Source organism: Oncorhynchus gorbuscha, linkage group LG15 (genome assembly GCF_021184085.1).
Source record: "Oncorhynchus gorbuscha isolate QuinsamMale2020 ecotype Even-year linkage group LG15, OgorEven_v1.0, whole genome shotgun sequence".
NCBI classification, from domain to species: domain Eukaryota; kingdom Metazoa; phylum Chordata; class Actinopteri; order Salmoniformes; family Salmonidae; genus Oncorhynchus; species Oncorhynchus gorbuscha.
This window is the reverse complement of record NC_060187.1, coordinates 62346195-62373951: the sequence shown is the minus strand read 5'-3', so window position 1 is coordinate 62373951 and position 27757 is coordinate 62346195. Positions and strand designations below refer to the sequence as shown.

The following is a 27757-nucleotide window of genomic DNA, read 5'->3' as shown; positions in this document are numbered from 1 at the left end:
AAGTCTCCTAAAAGCATTTTTGCATTTGCCTTTTGAAAACAGAATCATAGTAACTAATTGCTTCAATCTTTGGTGGAAATGTATGCTCTATCATGTATGCACTGTTACTGTTTTTTTTTCTTCTCATATTTACAATTGTATAGAGGAAATAAAATGCACAATGACTCTCCAGTAAATATCTAGGGGGTAAACTCACAAGTCCTCATAAAACATATCCATATAGGGACTATGCAAATTTTGTTAAAAAACTGAGGATCACATTTCATCAAATCGTGTCTTTGTCCCTGAGTCAGGTTTGTCCAACATTTCGTCCATATGAATTAGTCATTACATTACACATTATGTATTTAATTGTACAGGTAATAACACAAATTGTAACATACATTTTTTAAACTAAGGTTTTGAGAAAAATTGGTCCAATCCTTAATACATCGATGACGTTATTGGCTGAAAGTACAGTCGATAGACATCATTGGTCCAATGAGTAATGTTACTGTATAATTTAGCTATCCAACCACATGATCAGAATTAAAGAGTGCAGCCCGCCCAGGTTTATCAACCAGTAGTCTTGCGGATACAACTGTCATTTACAGTGGACATGGGGACGGTAGGGAAGCGCCAAAGATTAGGAATATGTTTAGCTAACTGTATAAATTAAGTTTGTAAAACAACATATATTTAAAGTTATCGACAAAACATGCACAAAGAAGACTTGTTCTAGTGTTCTTCAGGTAAGTTATTGCAGTAGAATTCGCCTTTTCAAGATGCGAGATTGCTGCAAAATGAGCTCGAGCAGCATACGAGCTAAAATTAAAGGAAGTTTATCCTCTGTTTTCCAGAAGCGGATATCTTGGCGATTTTTTTCCTGAAAGTGATACGAAGCAGCAGAATGTCAGTTCCCACCAACTCGCTTCAACAACAGTCCACAGTCAGACGTAGCAATGCAGGGTCCCCCAGTTTATCCAACAGCTGCCGTTTGCACCCCATCCGTGCTACCGTGCCCTACCAGCTCCTACGCGGGGGCCAGAGCAGCCCGACACGCTCTTTGCCTCTCTCTGTTGGAGGCAACAATGGACCGACAAATAGCCGCGGGTCATCTCCCCCAAGTGCGACACTGAATCTTGGAGTAAATTGCACTGGCGCCACGAGACCGAGACTGTCTCCTGAAAATAGGGTCTCGCACTCACCTGACCGGAGTCCAAACTCACCCGTTTGTAGAGGTAAAATATTTTTTATATTTTCCAGCTACCACATGCTACAATGTAGATGTATTCTGGATAAATGCACCATTTTGCTTGCTCTTGGTGATGGTCAAGAGATTGCAGGCCTTTTGTATTCCTTTAATACAGTGTTTGCTATGCATTTTATAGCCTCATTTAAAAAAAATATTGATGGATTAATGAGACTGACTGGGCCCTATTCAGTCACCTTGACATGGAAAAGAGCCCTAGGTTTCTAAGGTAAGTCAAACACATGATTCGGCTTTTTTTCTGATTTAGGATTCATATAATCAATAATTTGGAAACAAACTCACTAGCATATTGGGTTTTGATTGAATATATGGCACCAGAGTTACAAAAAAGGGGGAAGAAGGCCTTCTACTACAGTACATTACTAATAAGGAAGCTTATAGTGTCCTCTCCTCTTACATGCCTGCTGCTTCTGGAATATTGACAGAAAGGGGGAGGAGATCATTGGCAGCAAGACATGCTTAAGGGTTGTAAAGGGGCTGTAGACCCTGAGAATCATTGTTGAACAAACAGTCAGGTTACAGGTGTATGACCTACTCCCTTTCAACTACTGTATTGTACACATTGGGAACATATTGTGAGCCCTATGTTATGGAAGTGAGTGGTGTGACATTTCATGTCTATTGGTTCAGCCTGAGCCGTTGTTCCTTTCAGGTGATAAGGAGATGAAGGGTGGACTGAAGGGGAGATGGAAGACTAGACCACTCTAAATCCTGTTTCTGAGACAGGCTCTCCTGCCAAATATTGATGTTGCCATGGGATGCTGGGATGCTGGCCTTCTAGGCAGAGTTCCTCTCTCCAGTGTCTGTGTTCTTTTGCCCATTTTAATATTTTATTGGCCAGTCTGAGATATGGCTTTTTCTTTGCAACTCTGCCTAGAAGGCCAGCATCCTGGAGTCACCTCTTCACTGTTGACGTTGAGACTGGTGTTTTGTGGGTACTATTTAATGAAGCTGCCACTTGAGGACTTGTGAAGCATCTGTTTCTCAAACTAGACACTATAATGTACTTGTCCTCTTGCTCAGTTGTGCACCGGGGCCTCCCACTCCTCTTTCTATTCTGGTTAGAGCCAGTTTGCGCTGTTCTGTGAAGGGAGTAGTACACAGCGTTGTACAAGATCTTCAGTTTATTGTCAATTTCTCACATGGAATAGCCTTCATTTCTCAGAACAAGAATAGACTGATGAGTTTCAGAAGAAAGTTATTTGTTTCTGGACATTTTGAGCCTGTAATCGACCCCACAAATGCTGATGCTCCAGATACTCAACTAGTCTAAAGAAGGTCAGTTTTCTTGCTTCTTTAATCAGAACAACAGTTTTCAGCTGTGCTAACATAATTGCAAAAGTGTTTTCTAATGATCAGTTAGCTTATCCAAGTTTATCATTTTAAAAGGCTAACCCAACGTGCCATTGGAAAACAGGAGTGATGATTGCTGATAATGGGCCTCTGTTCACCTATGTAGATATTCCATTCAAAATCATCCGTTTTCCAGGTACAATAGTCATTTACAACATTGACAATGTCTACACTGTATTTCTGATCAATTTGATGTTATTTTAATGGACAAAAAAATGAGCTTTTCTTTCAAAAACAAGGACATTTCTAAGTGACCCACAACTTTTGAATGGTAGTGTAGATGTATTGTTCATCTTTCATTGTCAAACGGAAATTTTGAGTTATTTTTATTTGACCGTTTCCTCAGAATTGTAAGTTATTTGCAGCAAACACACTGAAGGGAATTTGCAGTGAATTTGTGGTTTTATCCTTTGAGGCATCTGACAAATTAAGGTTAAACATTGAAGTGGACAATACATTGTGTCCTTGTCAGCCATGCAGCTTTGTGATTGGAACATTGGAGAAGTTAACTAGTGGACATCTTCCTTTCAGTCAGTCAGTGTGTTCATTCGCATCATTCATCTGAGCTAGGTGGTGGGGGAAGGGTCGCAAGAACTACAGGCCAGGGTGAAGGCCATGGAAGAGGGTGACATTCCACCACATGATCTTTAGGTTCACACTATAACATCATCCCCACACCAGGCCTTCCCAATGGTCTCAACAAAGAAACTCCCCCTCCCTCTCAAAGTGCCAGCTGTGCTGAAATGGTCTGCCTCATTGTCACATGTCCCCAAACTGCAGAGTAAGAGTAAATTGGAAAACAAGCTTGTTGTTAAACCTAGAACCCTGCCCAAAATCGGTCAACTTTGGTAGAAAGTTCACCATTTTTGAAAAGGTTGATTAGAAAATAGGGAGAGGGACCATATGCATACTAAAAGCCAGGAAAGGATCTGACTTTATTTTGCTCTTGAGAGCCTAAATTTAGCAAAGTGGAGAGACAGTGGAAAATCACTTGGGCAAAATTTGCATGCTGTGTTTGGAGAACTTTGGCTAGAACAATATTGATGGAAATCCACTCCCCTTTCCTCAGATAGTTTAGCCTAGGTTATTGGGTTTACTTACTTAGCCAACATATTTTGGTTGATATGCTCAGACTTGGCTGATCATCTAGGCTTTAGAGCCTAGGTGGTGTGTAGTGGTATCGAAAAGGAACACTGCATATGCACTTAGACAAGGAACAGATTGAATGAAGAATGTGTACCCACCCTGGTCACCTGCTTGACCCCTCAGGAGCTCTTTGATATGGAAAACAAGGAGCTCTCATTGACTTTCAACAATCGCAAAGCATAATACAGCTTACTAGCCTATTTCATTCATTTCCTCCTTCATGTCTCCCTTCTTTAGAAAAACAGGGCATTTCTGTGTTTGGGTCTTTACTGTAAGTTGGTGCAGGAGGAATGTTGAGTGAATGCAGGCCATATTGATGTTAATTATGGTGTGGTTGTTTATGAGTTCTTATGTGGGTGGTGTGTGTTTAACTACTTTGGCTGAGAGAAGGCAGCTCCCATGACATCAGACTGAGCTTCAACACAGCCAGATTAGTTAGGCGTAGTATATATCACGGTAGAGCAATTATAGTCAATAAGGTTAGCAATAGAGATGTTTATGGAAAACAACAAGACGTTCCGGGCCAATTGTTCAGTATGACAGTGTGGGTGTGTCCTATCCTGACCCTTGCTCTCCCCTCGCTCATGTAGGAGAGAGGTCCAAACTGCAGGTGCGTAGCTCCAGTGCTATCCGGCGGACATCTTCCCTGGACGCCATTATGGGGCCGTACCTCGCAGGCCAGTGGCCTCGTGACTCCCACGGACCCTACCCTTCCTGCATGAAAGACAAAGCCACACAGGTAACTGTAGGCCAAAGGTGTATCATTAGCTTTTATGGGTCATCATAATCATTTCTTTAAAAGCATATTTTTTCTAAATCAAATTTATATTCAGAAAAACACATACTGGGTTTATTTTGACTACAATTTTCCTGGGTAGCAGCCCACACGCCAGCACTCACTATTCTGGTCAACGTGATTGAGAGTTCAATGCAGTTTGAGAATGGGCAGATTTGTGGTTATGAACCCATATTGAATATGTATGATGATTGCAGGGCCATTGACCATGGCCGCGCTGTCCGTCCTAATAGAATCCTTTCATGTGGCTGAATGAGCGCCGCCCAGCCTCATTTACATGGCTTCTTCCCTTTAACCCTTCATTCACCTTGGGGCTCTTTGTTTAGTCTTCGGAATGGGAGTGGTCCTCCAGGTTCAAGTAGCTACGTATAGAATCAACGTTCCCCTAATGATGGTGTGGACTGCTTCACTTAAACCACTTTGATTAGGAAAAGCCCAAACTCCCCAAGTACAGTCAAAGACTAGCTACTTCCTGTTAACAAGATCTCCCAATACCTCAAATCGCCTGTAACACTGCATCAGCAAAAAAAACTGGGACAAAAAGTCTTTGTTGTAGCACACAATCTAGAGACGTGCTCTTTTCAGAGCTGTAATGCAGCTCTCTGTGGAGGTGAAGTTGTTTGCACCTGTCCCTCAGGCGATGGTTGGGGTTAGGAGAGGAATCCCACTGCTTACCACCTGGCCCTCGTGGCTGGCTCGTCTGCCTTTGTGTGGGAGTGAGGAGCGGAGGGCCATACATATGCTAATCACTGTTCCGGGATAGATCTGTCTGCCCTAGACCCTGTGGTTACAGAACACAGAGAATGTCTGTATGAAGATTAAACAGACAGACAGACACACGCACACAGGCACACATACATGGGCACACAGACAGACAGACAGACAGACAGACAGACAGACAGACAGACAGACAGACAGACAGACAGACAGACAGACAGACAGACAGACAGACAGACAGACAGACAGACAGACAGACAGACAGACAGACAGACAGACAGACAGACAGACAGACAGACAGACAAACGAGTGCAATGATTTAGTCTGGTGTGTGTTTGCGCACACATACACACGCGCACACACCAGACTAAAGACTGACTTAATCTTAGTTTTTAGAATTGTGTTACACAGACAGGATGTGGACGGTCTATTATCGATGACAATCAACTCGGCATGTTTTACTTGAGTTGTCTAAAGTGAGCAGTTATGCATTACAACTCTTTCCACGTTCTTCAAGCAGCTTAAATCCATAATAAGCATTTAGTCAAAGATATTTATCTATTCTCTAAAATGTTCCTCATGTTTTAGACGTGTATACTGTAAGATTGCTGTAGATGAGAAGACCAAGAAGGTCACAGAACCAGAACGTAATGCCCTCATCAACTCAAATCAGACCAAATGATAGCAGTGGCATTCTATATTCTTGCCTCAGCATGTAAACTAAACAGACCAACTTGAATGCCATTGTAAATCTATTGACATTCAGTATCCTTGCTGGGAAATCAAACAGGATTTTAAGTGGGGTGAGAATGATTTAACATGGGCTGTAGACTGTGAAAGTAAATTACCAGAATATTATCTGGCACGACACCTGGCACACAACCCCACAAAACGCACAAGGCAGGCCAGGAAGTGAAAAAACTAAGTCGATGAAAGAGCCTTGAGATAAACATAGCTGGGAGCTCTGTGAACAAATCAAATCAAGTGTTATTGGTCACATACACATGTTTAGCAGATGTTAATGCGAGTGTAGTGAAATGCTTGTGCAAGATGCAGTAGATGGTATAGAGTAATGTAGGGTATGTAAACATTATATAAAGTGGCATTGTTTAAAGCGACTAGTGATACATTTATTACATCCCATTTTTAATTATTAAAGTGGCTTGAGATTTGAGTCAGTATGTTGGCAGCAGCCACTCAATGTTAGTGATGTCTGAAGGCCTTGAGATAGAAGCTGTTTTTCAGTCTCAGCTTTGATGCACCTGTACTGACCTCGCCTTCTGGATGACAGCGGGGTGAACAGGCAGTAGCTCGGGTGGTTGTTGTCCTTGATGATCTTTTTGGCCTTCCTGTGACATCGGGTGGTGTAGGTGTCCTTTGTGAGTGTTTTTGGTGACAAGCCAAATTTCCTCAGCCTCCTGAGGTTGAAGAGGCGCTGTTGTGTCTTCTCCACCACGCTGTCTGTGTGGGTGGACCGTTTTCAGTTTGTCCGTGATGTGTACGCCGAGGAACGTATAACTTTCCACCTTCTCCACTACTGTGCCGTCGATGTGGATAGGGGGCTGCTCCCTCTGCTGTTTCCTCAAGTCCACGATCATCTCCTTTGTTTTGTTGCCGATATTTACCTGACACCACACCCTGAGGGCCCTCACCTCTTCCCTGTAGGCCATCTTGTCGTTGTTGGTAACCAGGCCTACCACTGTAGTGTCGTCTGCAAACTTGATGATTGAGTTGGAGGCGTGCATGGCCACGCGGTCATGGGTGAACAGGGAGTACAGGAGAGGGCTGAGAATGCACCCTTGTGGGTCCCCAGTGTTGAGGATCAGCGGGATGGAGATGTTGTTTCCTACCCTCACCACCTGGGGGCAGCACATCAGAAAGTCCAGGACCCAGTTGCACAGGGCTTGGTCGAGACCCAGGGTCTCAAGCTTAATGACGAGATTGGAGGGTACTGTGGTGTTACATTTTTTTGGGGGACATGTATTTAACTAGGCAAGTAAGAACACATTCCTATTTTAAATGACGGCCTAGGAACAGTGGGTTAACTGCTTTGTTCATGGGCAGCAAATTGGAGTGGGTCTAGGGTGTCAGGTAGGGTGGAGGTGATATGGTCCTTGACTAGTCTCTCAAAGCACTTCATGATGACTGAAGTGAGTGCTACGGGGCGATAGTCGTTTAGCTCAGTTACCTTAGCTTACTTGGTAACAGGAACAATGGTGGCTCTCTTGAAGCATGTGGGAACAGCAGACTGGGATAGGGATGGATTGAATATGTCCGTAAACACACCAGCCAGCTGGTCTGCGCATGCTCTGAGGACGCGGCTAGCAATACCCGTCTGGGCCGGCAGCCTTGTGAGGATTAACACGTTTAAATGTTTTACTCACGCTGGCTGCAGTGAAGGTGAGCCCGCAGGTTTTGGTAGCGTGCCGTGTCAGTGGCACTGTATTGTCCTCAAAGTGAGCAAAGAAGTTGTTTAGTTTGTCTGGCAGCAAGACGTCGGTGTCTGCGACGGGACTGGTTTTCTCTTTATAATCCGTGATTGACTGTAGACCCTGTCACATACGTCTCGTGTCTGAGCCGTTGAATTGCGACTCTACTTTGTCTCTATACTGATGCTTAGCTTGTTTGATTGCCTTGCAGAGGGAATAGCTACACTGTTTGTATTCGGTCATGTTTCCAGTCGCTTTGCCATGTTTAAAAGCAGTGGTTTGCCCCTTCAGTTTTGCGTGAATGCTGCCATCAATCCACGGTTTCTGGTTGGGGAAGGTTTTAATAGTCACCGTGGGTACAACATCACCGATGCACTTGCTAATAAACTTGCTGAGGCTATCCGGAACATATCCCAGTCCATGTGATCGAAGCAATTTTGAAGCGTGGAATCAGATTGGTCAGACCAGCGTTGAACAGACCTAGTTTAGTTTAGTTTCTGTCTATAAGCTGGGATCAACAAAATGGATTCATCGTCAGATCTGCCAAAAGGAGGGCGAGGGAGGGCTTTGTATGTGTCGCAGAAGTTAGAGTAGCAATGATCCAGAATGTTGCCAGCCCGGGTCGCGCATTCCATATGCTGCTAAAATTTGTTTTCATATTAGCTTTGTTAAAATCCCCAGCTACAATAAATGCAACCTCAGGATATGTGGTTTACATGGAGTTCAATTAACCTCGACAGCCCTGAAATAACTTTTCTGTTGGGGGGGGGGGTTATACACGGCTGTGATTATAATCGAAGAGAAACCTCTTGGTAGATAATGCTGTTGGAATTTGATCGTAAGGAATTCTAGGTCAGGTGAACAAACGGACTTGAGTTCCTGTATGTTGTTATGATTAACGAGTCAAGGTGTGATCATAAGGCATACACCCCCCCGCCATTCTTCTTACCAGAGAGATGTTTGTTTCTGTCGGCACGGTGCATGAAAGAAACAGGTGGTTGTACCGACTCTGATAACGTATCCCGAGTGAGCCATGTTTCCGTGAAACAGAGAATGTTACAATCTCTGATGTCTCTCTGGAAGGCAACCCTTGCTCGAATTTCGTCTACCTTGTTGACAAGAGACAGAACATTGGCGAGTAGTATACTTGGGAGCGGTGAGCGACGTGCCCTTCTACAGAGCCTGACCAGAAGACCGCTCCATCTGCCCCTTCTGTTGCGCTGTTGTTTTGGGTCGTCTACTGAGATCCAATCCATTGTCCTGGGTGGTGGTCCAAACAGAGGATCCACTTCAGGAAAGTTGTATTTCTGGTTGTAATGTTGGGAAGTTGACGTTGCTCTTATGGTCAATAGTTCTTCCTGGCTGTATGTAATAAGACTTAAGATTTCCTGGGGAAACAGTGTAAGAATTAATCAGTTAAAAAAACAAAATCCTGCATAGTTTCCTAAGAACGTGAAGTGAGGCGACCAACTCTGTCGGCGCCTTTACACTGTTGCAGACACTTAATTTGTTATAAAAAAATAAACATTTCACTTGTTATTACAATGATGATGGAGATAAGTAGCCTATGGCGTAAGCATTGCTATGTTATTGTACCCTTTTAACTATTTGCTGAAGGGCAGGCTTTAATAGAACCGGAGAACTAGGCTAAAATGTTTCAATACCCATATTACTTAACATCTCAATAGAACTTTTTGCAGTTAGCACTTAGCATTGGAAACATTCCTTTCAATATTCATTCATGCCTCAATGTTTGGCTCTAGCATCAAACACCACAGCAATACCATAGTCATGTACAAAAAACACATCTGCCATCCAGCATAGTGGCCTCTTTATTGGAGCACAAGCACCCGTTTAAACCGTTTGTCCTTTCTGAAGAGCAATGTGCCAGTAGCCATAATGCTTCACTAGTGTTCTTCATATTACATATCATAAAGTGGCTCTTTTGTGTCACGTTGTGCGTTATAGAGGATGTTTTGTTTTTTCGACAAGGGTCAAACGTAAGGCAGTACGAGGACACTGACATTTAAGATGCTTCACTTTACTGTACTGACCACGACTCCTTGGAGGACCAATGTCACTGTTGATGTGCATAATCAAGGGGATGTGCATCATGGTTGCATACATGCTTTTGAAACATCCTGTCTCTTTTCTTTTGCATATGTTTTACATAAGTTAACTATTTCATTATTTATGTAAAGGTTGCATTCTTGTAGACACTAGAGCACTTTTCTGTATCTGCTGTAGTGGAGAAGGAGCAGCCATTTCCCACAGACTTACCAGCGAGTATGTAGTATGTCAGTCACCAACCACAAAGTAGCCTTTGGCAGTCTGTCCTAATGTGGATTGTCATTAAAACGGTAAGGATACAATTTTAAGTAGTAGCTATCACACATGTTATTACTGTTTTGTGCTTCTGGTGAGATGCAGCAATCTTTATCCCGCAAATACAATTTTTTGACTCGTTTGATTGTTTCCAGATGTGTGCATCTCTGGCGAAGGCACAGGGGTGATGATTGCTGTCACCCACCTCTCTTGTCTCTGTCTTCCTGAATTCCATACAAATGATGGGGACTGATGTGGATGTATTTGTTTATCCACTGCTTAGAGTATGCCTATTTATATATGTGTGTGTGTGTGTGTGTGTGTGTGTGTGTGTGTGTGTGTGTGTGTGTGTGTGTGTGTGTGTGTGTGTGTGTGTGTGTGTGTGTGTGTGTGTGTGTGTGTGTGTGTGATTCAGACATCTGGTCTGTGGATAGAGGAGGCTGGAGGGGAGCAGGGAAGCCCACACCAGCGGTCAGCCTCCTGGGGTAGTGCAGACCATCTGAAAGAGGTAGGTGCCACACTCAACCTTCCTAGCATATATAGCCTAGCCTACACACTCTCTGCATGACCTATGTCCCTAGTCAAAACAACTGTATGGAGCGCTATCCTATTATTTGTAATCCAATACTGTAACCAATGTCAACACCATAACTCTCTGAGGAGTTGAGTGTTAGACCAGAATAGCTGGTCTGTCACAACATCCAGCGAGAGTTGTATTGTTGACATTATTGGATCTGCGCTGTATGTGCATAGTCAACTAAACTTCCAACAAGTTTTTGTCGGGGCTTTGAGGTTCAGCCATTACTTGAAATGTGTTTTATTTGTCAGGATACGAGGTTCAGTTAAATATTACTCTCCTGAAGGTCGGTTTCCGTGCGTGTAGCCTGGCTGAGTTAGTGGCTAGTTGGAGACCACATTGAGCTATTAGTTCTCTAGCGCTTCCAGACCACAGTCTTTATTTAACCTTCCTTTCCCTCTGTAGTCTAGTCCGTCGCATCTCGTTGGGCCTGGTTGTTTTGAGAGGGTGAGCAGGCACTGAACTTGTCTGCAGGGTGTAACAGCCATATCATTTCCCTCTCAGCTTGGCCTTGTTGATACTCTAGTGACAAGGATGAACCTTATCTAACTCCATAAAGGCCTAGTCCTCTTGCAAACAACCCATATATAAGCATGTTACAGTCTGCTGACTTTTGCTCAAGAGCAACACAGCAAAACAGTTGTATTGAGGCTTTTGAAGTGGACTGACTTACATAGGATATGCCTGTCAGATGAGCGATAAACACTAAATGGATGGAATGTTCTCTCACTATGTTGAGATGTTTATTTTTGTTCTTGACATGATTGATGATATGCTATTGTATTGTATGTACATGTAGTAACATATTGCAACATATAGTACATGTTTCTAAAGATACTAATAATCGAAGTCACCCATTGTAGCATATAAAAGTAGCAATAGGTACATTTGGATTTGACATATGGTCTTACATATTGTCAATGAAATGTATTATTTTAGCTGACCCAGTCATATGTAGCCAAAGGCCAAATCCTCCCACCCAACAGTGAGTGGTACTATACAGTAAGAAGGTGTATTTAAAATCTTATCCTACAAGGTCCGGATTTTCTGTTCTTCCTGATAACGAATTGCACCCATCTGATGTCCCAGGTCTAAATCAGTCCCTGATTATAGGGGAACAAAAAACACATTGGAACTCGATTTCAAGGTCCAGAGTTGAGTTTCAAGGCAGTAGAGTATCGCAACATTGTTTTTGGGGATTTTATATCGGTACTGTTGACTCGAAGTATTGATTTTAAAAAAAGACAAGATATAGCGTTAGCTAGCGCTAGTCAGGTGTACCTGCCCCAAACCTCTGGTATTTATCATCCTATAGCTAGTTCTTCATCTTTTTCTTTGTTTTAAATGGTGAGCCAACATGTTTTGAGCACTTTTACCTCCAAAACTAATTTTGTCATGTCTTTCTCTTATCCGTCTGCAGCAGACATATCGTATCGCTCACCTAAGTATCGTGATAATATAATTATTGTGAGGTGCAGCCCTTTAATACACTAAACTTTACACTACCCTGTTCTTTCTCATCTTCAGAATCCTCATATGGTTTGCCTTGTCACTATTGACTCTAGAGGTTTTCAACACCGATACTGATTATTGGTGGACCAAAAAAAGCTGATACTGATTAATCGGCTGATTTTATTTATTTATTTGTAATAATGACAATTACAACAATACTGAATGAACACTTAACTAAATATAATACATCAATAAAATCAATTTAGCCTCAAATAAATAATTAAACATGATCAATTTGGTTTAAATAATGCAAAAACAAAGTATTGGAGAAGAAAGTAAAAGTGCAATATGTGCCATGTAAGAAAGCTAACGTTTAAGTTTCTTGCTCAGAACATGAGAACATATGAAAGCTGGTGGTTCCTTTTAACATGAGTTTTCAATATTCCCAGGTAAGAAGTTTTAGGTTGTAGTTATTATAGGAATTATAGGACTTTCTCTCTAAAATTTGTATTTCATATACCTTTGACTATTGGATGTTCTTATAGGCACTTTAGTATTGCCAGTGTAACAGTATAGCTTCCTTCCCTCTCCTTGCCGCTACCTGGGCTCGAACCAGGAACACATCGACAACAGCCACCCTTGAAGCAGCGTTACCCATGCAGAGCAAGGGGAACAACAACTCCAAGTCTCAGAGCGAGTGACATTTGAAACGCTATTAGTGCGCACCCCGCTAACTAGCTAGCCATTTCACATCGGTTACACCAGCCTAATCTCGGGAGTTGATAGGCTTGAAGTCATAAAGCTACTAGCAAAACGCACAGAAGTGCTGTTTGAATGAATGCTTACGAGCCTGCTGGTGCCTACCATCGCTCAGTCAGATTGCTCTATCAAATCATAGACTTAATTATAACATAATAACACAGAAATACGAGCCTTAGGTCATTAAGATGGTCGAATCCGGAAACTATCATTTCGAAAACAAAACGTTTATTCTTTCAGTGAAATACGGAACCGTTCTGTATTTTATCTAACGGATGGCATCCCGAAGTCTAAATATTGCTGTTACATTGTACTACCTTCATTGGCAAATCAGTTCCCAATGAGCCAGGCGGCCCAAACTGTTGCGTATACCCTGACTTGCGTGCAATGAACGCAAGAGAAGTGACACAATTTCACCTGGTTAATATTGCCTGCTAATCTTTCTTTTAGCTAAATATGCAGGTTTAAAAATATATACTTCTGTGTATTGATTTTAAGAAAGGCATTGATGTTTATGGTTAGGTACACGTTGGAGCAACGACAGGCCTTTTTCGCGAATGTGCACCACATCGATTATATGCAATGCAGAACATGCTAAATAAACTAGTAATATCATCAACCATGTATAGTTATAACTAGGTATTATGATTGACTGATTGTTTTTTACAAGATAAGTTTAATGCTAGCTAGAAACTTACCGTGGCTTCTTACTGCATTCGCGTAACAGGCAGGCTCCTCGTGAGGCAGGTGGTTAGAGCGTTGGTAGTTAACCGTAAGGTTGCAAGATTGAATCCCTGAGCTGACAAGGTAAACATCTGTCGTTCTGCCCCTGAACAAGGCAGTTAACCCACCGTTCCTAGGCTGTCATTGAAAATAAGAATGTGTTCTTAACTGACTTGCCTCGTTAAATAAAGTTGTCAAAAAAATAAAATTGGCAAAGTCGGCGTCCGAAAATAACAATTTCCATTTATGAAAACTTGAAATCGGCCCTAATTAATCGGCCATTCCGATTAATCGGTTGACCTCTAATTGACTCCTATCATATACTCTCAAAGCAAGTCAATCCGGGCTAACCACACTGTACTGTTATATAAAACCCTCTATGAATGACATGGTACTGTTCTATAATAACCTGTATGAATGACATGGTACTGTTCTATAATAACCTGTATGGATGACATGATACTGTACTATAATAACCTGTATGGATGACATGATACTGTACTATAATAACCTGTATGGATGACTTGGTACTGTTCTATAATAACCTGTATGGATGACATGATACTGTACTATAATAACCTGTATGGATGACATGGTACTGTACTATAATAACCTACATGGATATAATGGTACTGTTCTATATTAACCTACATGGATATAATGGTACTATTCTATAATAACCTACATGGATGACATGATACTGTACTATAATAACCTGTATGGATCACATGGTACTGTACTATTAATAACCTGTATGGATGACATGCAGGGAAGGGCATCCTATAGAGTAGACATACTCTTTCTGTGTACTGTATAGCCAGGATTATAAGATCAGCATTAAAAGACCTCGCCTTAGTCTGCATTATAGAACTGATTATGTTATGATTATATAACCAGTACAGAAACATAATAAGCCTTTGACTTCACTTATGATTATCCCTTACATATTGCTTTGTACCTTTTCTAAAGGCATATTCTATTGAATTATACCTCAAATATAGCCTGGTGGTCCAGTCTATTTGTGCTTTAGCCACCTCTCTGCCATGTATGGCATGAAACAATAGAAGTGTTGGCTACACAGCACATGCAGTACATTCAAGGCTACCTTGAATGTCCATTGAGAACCCTTCATTTTCTCCAGCAGATTGCTAAACTCAGGCTGCAGCTCCAGCGCAGTAAACAGGTCAGCCGCCAGAGCAAAGACCGAGATCAACCGCTGGGACTACACACCAGCACCACATGCCATCACCAGGTGAGTTATACCTTATTGCTGCCTCCCTGTGTCTGCCACCCAGATAACAGGGCAAGGTATGGTATCTACCCCAATGCTATATCCACAGTGGCAGTGTCACCGTACCATGTACAACCTTAAATAAATACAGTTCTTATTATGGATAATACTTGATTGTAAATGTATAGACTAGGGTTTTGGTAGCCTGGGTGCCAGGCTGTTTCTGCTTCAGGCAACATGTCCTTCCAAAACAACAATGTGGGTTTGCTGTAATGCAGAATTGTGCAGCACAATTCAAGCAATTGTTCAGGCATGTTTCATGTCATATGAATGTAGTCAGATCTCTTGTGTTTATTTATATATACAGTGCCTTGCGAAAGTATTCGGCCCCCTTGAATTTTGCGACCTTTTGCCACATTTCAGGCTTCAAACATAAAGATATAAAACTGTATTTTTTTGTGAAGAATCGAGCTCAGTGAGGTTGGATGGAGAGCATTTGTGAACAGCAGTTTTCAGTTCTTTCCACAGATTCTCGATTGGATTCAGGTCTGGACTTTGACTTTGCCATTCTAACACCTGGATATGTTTATTTTTGAACCATTCCATTGTAGATTTTGCTTTATGTTTTGGATCATTGTCTTGTTGGAAGACAAATCTCCGTCCCAGTCTCAGGTCTTTTGTAGACTCCATCAGGTTTTCTTCCAGAATGGTCCTGTATTTGGCTCCATCCATCTTCCCATCAATTTTAACCATCTTCCCTGTCCCCGCTGAAGAAAAGCAGGCCCAAACCATGATGCTGCCACCACCATGTTTGACAGTGACAGGGATGGTGTGTTCAGGGTGATGAGCTGTGTTGCTTTTACGCCAAACATAACGTTTTGCATTGTTGCCAAAAAGTTTGATTTTGGTTTCATCTGACCAGAGCACCTTCTTCCACATGTTTGGTGTGTCTCCCAGGTGGCTTGTGGCAAACTTTAAACGACACTTTTTATGGATATCTTTAAAAAATGGCTTTCTTCTTTCCACTCTTCCATAAAGGCCAGATTTGTGCAATATATGACTGATTGTTGCCCTATGGACAGAGTGTCCCACCTCAGCTGTAGATCTCTGCAGTTCATCCAGAGTGATCATGGGCCTCTTGGATGCATCTCTGATCAGTCTTCTCCTTGTATGAGCTGAAAGTTTAGAGGGACGGCCAGGTCTTGGTAGATTTGCAGTGGTCTGATACTCCTTCCATTTCAATATTATCACTTGCACAGTGCTCCTTGGGATGTTTAAAGCTTGGGAAATCTTTTTGTATCCAAATCCGGCTTTGAACTTCTTCACAACAGTATCTCGGACCTGCCTGGTGTGTTCCTTGTTCTTCATAATGCTCTCTGCGCTTTTAACGGACCTCTGAGACTATCACAGTGCAGGTACATTTATACGGAGACTTGATTACACACAGGTGGATTGTATTTATCATCATTAGTCATTTAGGTCAACATTGGATCATTCAGAGATCCTCACTGAACTTCTGGAGAGAGTTTGCTGCACTGAAAGTAAAGGGGCTGAATAATTCTGCACGCCCAATTTTTCAGTTTTTGATTTGTTAAATAAGTTTGAAATATCCAATAAATGTCGTTCCACTTCATGATTGTGTCCCACTTGTTGTTGTTTCTTCACAAAGAAAATACAGTTTTATATCTTTGTTTGAAGCCTGAAATGTGGCAAAAGGTCGCAAAGTTCAAGGGGGCCGAATACTTTCGCAAGGCACTGTATATATATATATATATATATATATATAACTATATATATTTTGCCCCACTGTGTGTGTAATATATATATATATATATTACACACACAGTGGGGCAAAAAAATATTTAGTCAGCCACCAATTGTGCAAGTTCTCCCACTTAAAAAGATGAGAGATGCCTGTAATTATCATCACAGGTACACTTCAACTATGACAGACAAAATGAGGAGAAAAAAAATCCAGAAAATCACATTGTAGGATTTTTAACCTTTGACTAGGGGGCAGTATTTTCATTTTTGGAGAAAAAAAAAACGTTCCCGTATTAAACGGGATATTTTGTCAGGGCAAGATGCTAGAATATGCATATAATTGACAGCTTAGGATAGAAAACACTAAAGTTTCCAAAACTGTAAAAATATTGTCTGATGTTGCAGAACTGATGTTGCAGGCGAAAGCCTGAGAAAAATCCAATCGTGCCTCGTGTTTTGAAAGCGCTGCGTTCCAATGTGTCCCTATTGAGCAGTGAATGGGCTATCAACCAGATTCCTCTTTCTCCGTATTCCCAAAGGTGTCTACAGCACCTTCTACTGTGACGTAGTTTTACGCATTTATGTTGAAGAATACCCGTAGGCGGCTACATTGCGCAAGTGGTCACCTGATGCTCCCAGAGAGATTCTCAGGTAAAATACAGAGGTAGCCATTACTCCAATCGGTCCTACTGAAAAACTAATAGTCCCGATGGATATATTATCGAATAGATATTTGAAAAACACCTAGAGGTTTGATTATAAACAACGTTTGCCATGTTTCTGTCGATATTATGGAGTTAATTTGGAATATTTTTCGCTGTTTTCGTGACTCCAATTTCCGGGCGATTTCTCAGCCAAATGTGAAGAACAAACGGAGCTATTTCGCCTACAAAAATAATATTTTTGGAACTGGGAGTCTCGTGAGTGAAAACATCTGAAGCTACGTGCTGCTAGCTGGACAAAATGCTATGCTAGGCTATCGATAAACTTATACAAATGCTTGTCTAGCTTTGGCTGTAAAGCATATTTAGAAGACCTGAGATGACAGGGTGATTAACAAAAGGCTAAGCTGTGTCTCAATATATTTCACTTGTGATTTTCATGAATAGGAATATTTTCTAGTAATATTTATGTCCGTTGCGTTATGCTAATTAGTGTCAGATGATGACAACGGTCCCGTTCACGGGATGGGGTGTCACTAGAGGTTAATGAATTTATTTGCTACAAAGATGGCCTGGACACATTTGTTGGTACCCCTTAGAAAAGATAAATAATTGGATTATAGTGATATTTACAAATAATTTGTTTATTTTATTAGTTACACACGTCTCCAATCTTGTAATTAGTCATCCTGCCTATTTAAATGGAGAAAAGTAGTTTGTGCTGTTTGGTATCATTGTGGTCACCAAACTGAACATGGACAAGAGAAAGCAAAGGAGATCAGAAAGAAAATAGACAAGCATGGTAAAGGTAAAACCTACAAGACCATCTCCAAGCAGCTTGATGTTCCTGTGACAACAGTTGCAAATATTAAGAAGTTTAAGGTCCATGGAACTGTAGCCAACCTCCCTGGGTGCGGCCGCAAGAGGAAAATCAACCCCAGATTGAACACAAGGAGAGTGCAAATGGTAGAAAAATAACCAAGGATAACTGCCAAATAGATACAAGCTGAGCTCTAAGGTGAAGGTACTTCAGTTTCTGATCGCACCATCCGTCACTTTTTGAGCGAAAGTGGGCTCCATGGAAGAAGACCCAGGAGGACTCCACTTTTGAAAGAAAAACATAAAAGCCAGACTGGAATTTGCTAAAATGCATAGTGACAAGTCAATCCTTCTGGGAGAATGTCCTTTGGACAGATGAGTCAAAACTGGAGCTTTTTGGCAAGTCACGTCAGCTCTATGTTCACAGACAAAAATATGAAGCTTTCAAAGAGAAGAACACCATACCTACAGTAAAACATGGAGGAGACTTGTTTATGTTTTGGGGCTGCTTAGCTTTTTTCACCTTTATTTAACCAGGTAGGCAAGTTGAGAACAAGTTCTCATTTACAATTGCGACCTGGCCAAGATAAAGCAAAGCAGTTCGACAGATACAACGACACAGAGTTACACATGGAGTAAAACAAACATACAGTCAATAATACAGTATAAACAAGTCTATATACAATGTGAGCAAATGAGGTGAGAAGGGAGGTAAAGGCAAAAAAGGCCATGGTGGCAAAGTAAATACAATATAGCAAGTAAAACACTGGAATGGTAGTTTTGCAATGGAAGAATGTGCAAAGTAGACATAAAAATAATGGGGTGCAAAGGAGCAAAATAAATAAATAAATTAAATACAGTTGGGAAAGAGGTAGTTGTTTGGGCTAAATTATAGGTGGGCTATGTACAGGTGCAGTAATCTGTAAAATGCTCTGACAGTTGGTGCTTAAAGCTAGTGAGGGAGATAAGTGTTTCCAGTTTCAGAGATTTTTGCAGTTCGTTCCAGTCACTGGCAGCAGAGAACTGGAAGGAGAGGCGGCCAAAGAAAGAATTGGTTTTGGGGGTGACCAGAGAGATATACCTGCTGGAGCGTGTGCTACAGGTGGGAGATGCTATGGTGACCAGTGAGCTGAGATAAGGGGGGACTTTACCTAGCAGGGTCTTGTAGATGACATGGAGCCAGTGGGTTTGGCGACGAGTATGAAGTGAGGGCCAGCCAACGAGAGCGTACAGGTCGCAATGGTGGGTAGTATATGGGGCTTTGGTGACAAAACGGATTGCACTGTGATAGACTGCATCCAATTTGTTGAGTAGGGTATTGGAGGCTATTTTGTAAATGACATCGCCAAAGTCGAGGATTGGTAGGATGGTCAGTTTTACAAGGGTATGTTTGGCAGCATGAGTGAAGGATGCTTTGTTGCGAAATAGGAAGCCAATTCTAGATTTAACTTTGGATTGGAGATGTTTGATATGGGTCTGGAAGGAGAGTTTACAGTCTAACCAGACACCTAAGTATTTGTAGTTGTCCACGTATTCTAAGTCAGAGCCGTCCAGAGTAGTAATGTTGGACAGGCGGGTAGGTGCAGGTAGCGATCGGTTGAAGAGCATGGATTTAGTTTTACTTGTATTTAAGAGCAATTGGAGGCCACGGAAGGAGAGTTGTATGGCATTGAAGCTTGCCTGGAGGGTTGTTAACACAGTGTCCAAAGAAGGGCCGGAAGTACAGAATGGTGTCGTCTGCGTAGAGGTGGATCAGGGACTCACCAGCAGCAAGAGCGACCTCATTGATGTATACAGAGAAGAGAGTCGGTCCAAGAATTGAACCCTGTGGCACCCCCATAGAGACTGCCAGAGGTCCGGACAGCAGACCCTCCGATTTGACACACTGAACTCTATCAGAGAAGTAGTTGGTGAACCAGGCGAGGCAATCATTTGAGAAACCAAGGCTGTCGAGTCTGCCGATGAGGATGTGGTGGTTGACAGAATCGAAAGCCTTGGCCAGATCAATGAATACGGCTGCACAGTAATGTTTCTTATCGATGGCGGTTAAGATATCGTTTAGGACCTTGAGCGTGGCTGAGGTGCACCCATGACCAGCTCTGAAACCAGATTGCATAGCAGAGAAGGTATGGTTAGATTCGAAATGGTCGGTAATCTGTTTGTTGACTTGGCTTTCGAAGACCTTAGAAAGGCATGGTAGGATAGATATAGGTCTGTAGCAGTTTGGGTCAAGAGTGTCCCCCCCTTTGAAGAGGGGGATGACCGCAGCTGCTTTCCAATCTTTGGGAATCTCAGACGACACGAAAGAGAGGTTGAACAGGCTAGTAAATAGGGGTGGCAACAATTTCGGCAGATAATTTTAGAAAGAAAGGGTCCAGATTGTCTAGCCCGGCTGATTTGTAGGGGTCTAGATTTTTTAGCTCTTTCAGAACATCAGCAGAATGGATTTGGGAGAAGGAGAAATGGGGAAGGCTTGGGCAAGTTGCTGTTGGGGGTGCAGTGCTGTTGACCGGGGTAGGAGTAGCCAGGTGGAAAGCATGGCCAGCCGTAGAAAAATGCTTATTGAAATTCTCAATTATGGTGGATTTATCAGTAGTGACAGTGTTTCCTATCTTCAGTGCAGTGGGCAGCTGGGAGGAGGTGTTCTTATTCTCCATGGACTTTACAGTGTCCCAGAACGTTTTTGAGTTAGTGTTGCAGGAAGCAAATTTCTGCTTGAAAAAGCTAGCCTTGGCTTTTCTAACTGCATGTGTATAACGGTTTCTAGCTTCCCTGAATAGCTGCATATCACGGGGGCTGTTCGATGCTAATGCAGAACGCCATAGGATGTTTTTGTGTTGGTTAAGGGCAGTCAGGTCTGGGGAGAACCAAGGGCTATATCTGTTCCTGGTTCTAAATTTCTTGAATGGGGCATGTTTATTTAAGATTGTTAGGAAGGCATTTAAAAAAAAATATCCAGGCATCCTCTACAGATGGGATGAGATCAATATCCTTCCAGGATACCCCGGCCAGGTCGATTAGAAAGGCCTGCTCGCTGAAGTGTTTCAGGGAGCGTTTTACAGTGATGAGTGGAGGTCGTTTGACCGCTGACCCATTACGGATGCAGGCAATGAGGCAGTGATCGCTGAGATCTTGGTTGAAGACAGCAGAGGTGTATTTAGAGGGGAAGTTGGTTAGGATGATATCTATGAGGGTGCCCGTGTTTAAGGCTTTGGGGGGGTACCTGGTAGGTTCATTGATAATTTGAGTGAGATTGAGGGCATCAAGTTTAGATTGTAGGATGGCTGGGGTGTTAAGCATGTTCCAGTTTAGGTCGCCTAGCAGCACGAGCTCTGAAGATAGATGGGGGGCAATCAGTTCACATATGGTGTCCAGAGCACAGCTGGGGGCAGAGGGTGGTCTATAGCAGGCGGCAACGGTGAGAGACTTGTTTTTAGAGAGGTGGATTTTTAGAAGTAGAAGTTCAAATTGTTTGGGTACAGACCTGGATAGTAGGACAGAACTCTGCAGGCTATCTTTGCAGTAGATTGCAACACCGCCCCCTTTGCTGCGCCTGGCACAGGGTGCCTTGAATCTGTGCAGGGTACAATGACATCACAAGACTATCAAGGCATTCTGGAGCGAAACGTACTGCCCAGTGTCAAGAAGCTCTGTCACAGGTCATGGGTCCCCCAACAGGATTGTGACTCAAAACACACAGCTAAAAGCACCCAAGAATGGATAAGAACAAAACATTGGACTATTCTGAAGTGGCCTTCTATGATTCCTGATCTGAATCCTATCGAACATCTGTGGAAAGAGCTGAAACTTGCAGTCTGGAGAAGGCACCCATCAAACCTGAGTCCGCTGGAGCAGTTTGCTCAGGAAGAGTGGGCCAAACTACCTGTTAACAGGTGCAGAAGTCTCATTGAGAGCTATAGAAAACGTTTGATTGTAGTGACTGCCTCTAAAGGTTGTATTAGGTTAAATGTCCCATTTTTGTCCATGCCATTTATTTGTTTTATTATTTACAATATTATGATGAAATAAAAAATCTGAAGCAAAGTATGATTTCTATTAAATATGGAATAAACAATGGTGGACACCAATTACTTTTGTCAGTTTCAATTAGAAAATTGTTTATTCATCGTTTTTTGTGGAGTGGTACCAACAAATTTGTGTGTGTGTGTGTGTGTGTGTGTGTTTGTTTTATGAAGTGTTTTATTTAAAGAGCTCTAGTCCCTATTCTGACCAGAGACGTAGATGAGGAAGAGGCGGAGACATGTCTGGGCATTCTCAGTTCCCAGTACTTTCTGTGTTTGTGGTTCATTCATTAACAGACACTGAGCAACTGTAAACAAAGCACTGGGAAAAATAACATAAACTGACTTTAACATGGCATGACTTTCACCGGTGGTAGATCACAATCTAGCCTATATTATTGTTGACCTCACTTTAATGTCATTTAACTTAAAATTTAACCTCACATAAATCACATTCTATAGCGATACCATACACTAAAATACTGGGGAGAGCATACAATTGACAAGATGTCTTTAAAAAAAATGATCATAGAAAAGCTACAAAACATTTATACCACTTAACAAAATATAACTAAACCCTTGGTTTGCCATGTTTTCCAGAATAAGGTGGTTTCCACAGCCATGTCGAACATCCCTGTGCCAAAGTCCCTCATATCGAGAGTGCCTAGCAGTGTGGAGGGCATCAACCACGAGCTGGAGAATGTGTTCATCAGAGAGGACTGGAAGCAGGGAATACAGGTGGACACACTGTATTCACACACACACACAGATTTAAATTGCTGAGAGTTGAGTAGAGCTGTAAATTGTGTGTGAAGTAGGGCAGTAAACCTTGACAGGTTAGTGAAATGGGTCTCCCTGAAGCGTGTGTGTGAGTGCCCGCACGCACCCACACACACACACACACATATTTATGACCTGCAGCGCAGCAAGTCTTCCTCTGCTCAGAATCAGCTGTACCCTACAGCACAAGCAGAAGGTCTCTGAACATTTTCATACAGTATCATACATTATCATCTGCTCTGGTATTCGCTTTTCTGCGTTTCATTCAAATACGTCCACACATACTGGAGTTTACGCGCAGTGTGATAATACTGAAATTAACTGAATGCATTGAATTAACTTAGGTATGATAATCAATAACAACTGTGAATTATATAGTGCCCTGCTGTGGTTCTCGCACTCCTCTCATCCCTTCATCCTGTCCCTCCATCCCCACCTCTGACCTCTCAGGCTTTGGACGTGTTGGATGGCCGCCGCGCCCCCTTTCAGCCTCATCGCTACGGCAATGGCGGTGACACACGTGACACGGACACCCAGGCCCCCTCTAGTGGCGGTTCCAGCCCCTGGGCCTGCCCCTTCACCCCTGACCCCCTCCACTCCCCAGAAGGCAGCCCCTGCTCTGCAGAAGAGCTTGACAAAGGTACTCCATTCAGATGTATTTTCTGGCTTGCATGATCTATTACTGTAGTTCAAGGCACACTTTCAACAGTCTCCAGCCATTGCATGTCTCAGGAGCAGAGTATGTGAGCGTAGTGGAGCGGTTGGAAATCCCGCTCACTGCTCCATGTCTTTTCCAACCGCTCCACTAAAAACCGTTCTACGCGCCGTTCATTAAAATCACAATTTAACCAACACCCATCTATTTTTGTGATTAACTGGACCTGCCAATTGGTTTTTAAGTTTTGAAACCAAACCATATGGATTTGAATGTTAAACAGCATATAAACACTCTAAATAGGTCAGGAGCCTAAGAAGGAACAAAAATGAATTATTTAGGCTATATTATTTCAAGGCTATAACCTACAAAGAAGTATGTTGTGAAGCATTTGCGAATTCGACACGATAGTCTGGTCGGGACATAAAGCGCGCAGCATTTAAACAACATTTTGTTGTATTAAGTCATTATATAAATTGTGCATTTAGGCTGTGACTTACTTCGAAATGAAATGCAAATTAAAGGAAAAATGACTTGTTAATTCATTTTTAGAAACACGAGTTTGGCCAGTCTGTGGGTTCAGACTCATGCGATGGTGTCTGGAGAGCCAGTTGGCCGGCAGCGGAGAATATCCTCTCCACTTGCAGAGCCACTGGGGATGCTAAACACCCTTTTGGCCACTCTTGCCAAGCTGGGCAGAGATGCAGAGTTGTTTTTTAATTTATTTTTATAGGTAGGCCTAAAGGGTTTTTAGGCGAAATAACCCAATCAAAATGCAAAGCTCCTTGAACATGGGAATATGCAAGGCCGATTGGGCCAAAATCAATGATGGCCTATTGTATAGATAATAGAACAAAAATGAACGAAACGTTTAAAATATCAGATTTTTAGTTTAGAAATATTTTCTACAATGATGCACTTTCTTTTTAGTAAGTACACATCACACTTTTGGGTTAAGTGTCTTTTCAGATTCCACATTGATTCTTTAGTTGTGGACACAACAGCACTACACTCCTTCTCTTGTTATTGGTCCTCATCTTTGTAAGTCACCTTGATTTAGCACCTGTGTGTTCTATCAGTTTCTTTATGAAAATATTTAGTGAACTCCATGACAGTAGCTGAAGCATGGGGTTATTAGCAGCATACAAGTATAAATGCATGCAGGGTGGGCATGCCCTGAGCTCGTGAAGTGAGCGTTACTGGAGTGAAATTGGAGCGGGTGAGAAGGCCAGTGCTCCAGCCTTTGGGGAATCTTGCTCCACGCTCCAATCAAATTGGGCATGCTCCGCTCACATACTCTGCTCAGGAGCCTAGTGATCAGGATTTGGTTCATGATAAATGGCTCACGCTATATTAATACTGTGCCGTATTATGTGAATCACATTGTCTTCTACAGGCAACAGATCTTTAACACATGTTCCCTTATAGGGACCTAAGATCACCACACTGACCTGCTTACATGTTTCATTCTGTTTTCAGACAGCGGCTGCGGCTCTCCCCTTCCCAAGTTTGCCACCTCTCCCAAACCCAACAACAGCTACATGTTCAAACGGGAGCCTCCGGAGGGGTGTGAGAGGGTCAAAGTGTTTGAAGAGATTGTGTAAGTCTTCTTCACTACGTTGAGGTGTTTCTAATTCGAATGCTTCTCAACTTCATAGTGTTACATGTTTTAGTTTATTATTTAAATTGGTCTGATAGTGTCCTTATGCTACTCTACAGATGTAGGATCTTCATTTAGTTCTCCTGCAACGGAATGATCAAATTAAGATCCTACATCTGTAGGACTCTCACTGTAGGTGTTTCAAATACACACTTTGGTATGTGATGATAAAAAGATGAAGACATTCTCCCTCACTTTTCCTCCCCAGGTCTGGTGTCTCCAGAGGCTTCCCTCTTTTTTCATGCCCAGACAAAAACAAGGTGAACTTCATCCCCAGGGGCTCCGCCTTCTGTCCCGTCAAACTCCTCTGCTCCTCCCACTTCACCACAACATCGCCCAGCCCTGGTCTCCATGCAAGAAGCAGCACATGGCCCGAGGACGCCATGACACCCGCTAGTTTCACTACTCTAGCCTCCACTAACTGGAGCTCGTCTATAGGCACAGACATGGTCAGTAGCTCAGACACAGGCATAGGCACCAACACAAGCACAGAGAACAGCACAGACAGTCTGAGCCCAGACACTAACACAGACACAGGTGAAGTGACAAGCACAGCAGTGGTCCCAGGTGGCCTGTCTACAGATCCCTGCTCCACTCCACACATCCTTCTTATCAGCTAGTTCTCAGGTACAGTCCAGCTTATGAGCATTAGCCTGGTCCCAGATCAGTTTGAGCTGTCTTGCTAACTCCTATGGTCGCAATGACCATAGGAGGTAGCAAAACAGCACAACCGATCTGGAACCAAGCTAGCTGAGTATGGCTCTTTTAACGCAACATTAGCCAGCAAGGAGGGCCTATCCTTACTAACCTAGCCTTCTCTTCTGAAAGGTGTGGCAGGCAAAATGCTCCAGAAAGACTTGTTTTCTATTTGGAGGGTAGATTCGATTGTTTCATGTATTGTGTTCTTTAGCAATCATCAGCTTTATCAAAAATCAATTCAAGAAATTGAGAAACAAATAAGGGAATTAAGCAATGGGCAAGAGAAACATATTTTATTGAATTTTGAAAATGTTTATCTAACCAGCTTATTTAGCTGTTCTGTGTTGCTAGCCAATATTACAGCATGGATAAGCTTTTTAATATAAAATAAAATATCATGCCTGTTTAATTTTAAAAACCCTATTGGGATGTCATACAGTTACAATACAATGGTCCACTTTCTCCTGAATGTTTACACTTATTTCAGGTCTCAATCCAGTTTAAAGATGATCTGAAAGTGACCACACAGCCAGCTACAAAGCACAATGTCCCCACATAGCCTTGTTTCAGGTCCACTGAATAACCAATGAACTCAGGTCATTTGGAATGTACTACGACTCATGCATGAACTTTGACGTTGTCTTTTATGGTTCATTCATGACATTACTCCTAAGACATTCCATAGTCTGTAGACAGGTGCTGATTCTAATCTTTCAACACGACATATTAAAGGATTGCCATCGATAGAAATAACTTTGTGCATTGGAAATCTGTAAAGATAGTTTTAAGTGCTTAAAGAGACATTCCAGAGGTTATTATATTGTAGCTCCAAGATATCAGCAGTATTACCTTTCAGAGCATGTTCAATCTCCCTAGTGATGAAATTGATAAATATAAGCTACGACATTTTACCAATAAAATTGATCAAAATAAGGCCTAGATTCAATCGGGTTAAGTGTTGACCAGCGGTGTCTTGAGTTTTGGTGGCGTCAGGTGTTACTGCGTTGGAGCTGTCAAATCGGTGAACAAATGCTCCTGTGATCATTGTCACGAAGCCGTACTCGTCTCACTCGCGATAGAAGTTCAGAAAGAGAAAGTGTAGGCTATATAGAAATAATGATGCTCAAATTGAAAATCACTAAACAAAATGAGCATTTCTATCAGCCTAATCGAGGTTTAGATTACATCTCACCATCCAGTGTTCGAACTTGTAAACAAGGCTACATGGGATTTCTCTCAATGCGTCTCCATGCAGCCAATGGCAATGTCCGCTTTAGGTATAACGCCGGGAGCCACTTGTGGATTTGACAGCTCTAATGTGGGTGTTGGCTAGTGCCCATCTGATAGAATCTAGCCCTAAAAAAAAGTTAAGCATCAACAACAAAAAATAGCAAAGCTGAAAGTAACTTTTTTTAAAAACTAAATAGATAAGCAATCAGACACTTAATTCTGTCAATCAGAATTAACATAGAGGCTAATGAGATATTTTCAATTCCACAGATCTGTTAAAATAAACTGAGTATCTTAGTGTTGATTTGACGTTCAGTATGGAGTAAAATATTTCATGAAACTGTACAAAGGGCTGGATTCAAATCCTTGTCGTGGAAGTACCTCGGGAAAGTCGCCTTTAAATATAAATCGAGCTATAACGTGGACCTCCCCCGATTTTAAATCCAGTCCATTACGTTAAAACCCCTTGGCATTAATATTTAAAAAATTGTTAAGTAAAAACAGGCTAAACCAACATATATGCATCACAATCCACTCAAACCTAGATGTATATTTTGTCAGTAAAGATGAACGCTGCTCGAATCATACTAACATTATTTTCAAAGTTCAGCAAGGCTTACCATGTTTGGCACTAATATTTCATGCCTGTGTATTTTGTTTTATATGTAGACCTTGTGTTTTTACAATAAAGTAAGCAATAAAATTA

At 42.1% G+C, this 27757-nt stretch overlaps 1 protein-coding gene across 2 annotated transcripts; it reads left to right on the top strand.

Annotated features, from left to right (window-relative positions):
• Positions 1-577: 577 nt before the first annotated feature.
• Positions 578-27757, top strand: LOC123997675 (glucocorticoid-induced transcript 1 protein-like). 2 transcript variants are annotated; one of them, XM_046302139.1, is made up of 9 exons: positions 578-731; positions 840-1220; positions 4342-4490; positions 10434-10526; positions 14674-14781; positions 22628-22765; positions 23258-23447; positions 24942-25062; positions 25331-27757. In XM_046302139.1, exons 2-9 carry the CDS (start codon positions 890-892, stop codon positions 25740-25742), a joined length of 1542 nt encoding a protein of 513 aa, XP_046158095.1. In that variant the 5' UTR covers positions 578-731; positions 840-889; the 3' UTR covers positions 25743-27757. The 2 variants fall into 2 exon arrangements, with proteins under 2 accessions (XP_046158095.1, XP_046158094.1); XM_046302138.1 differs by having other exon boundaries at positions 14671-14781.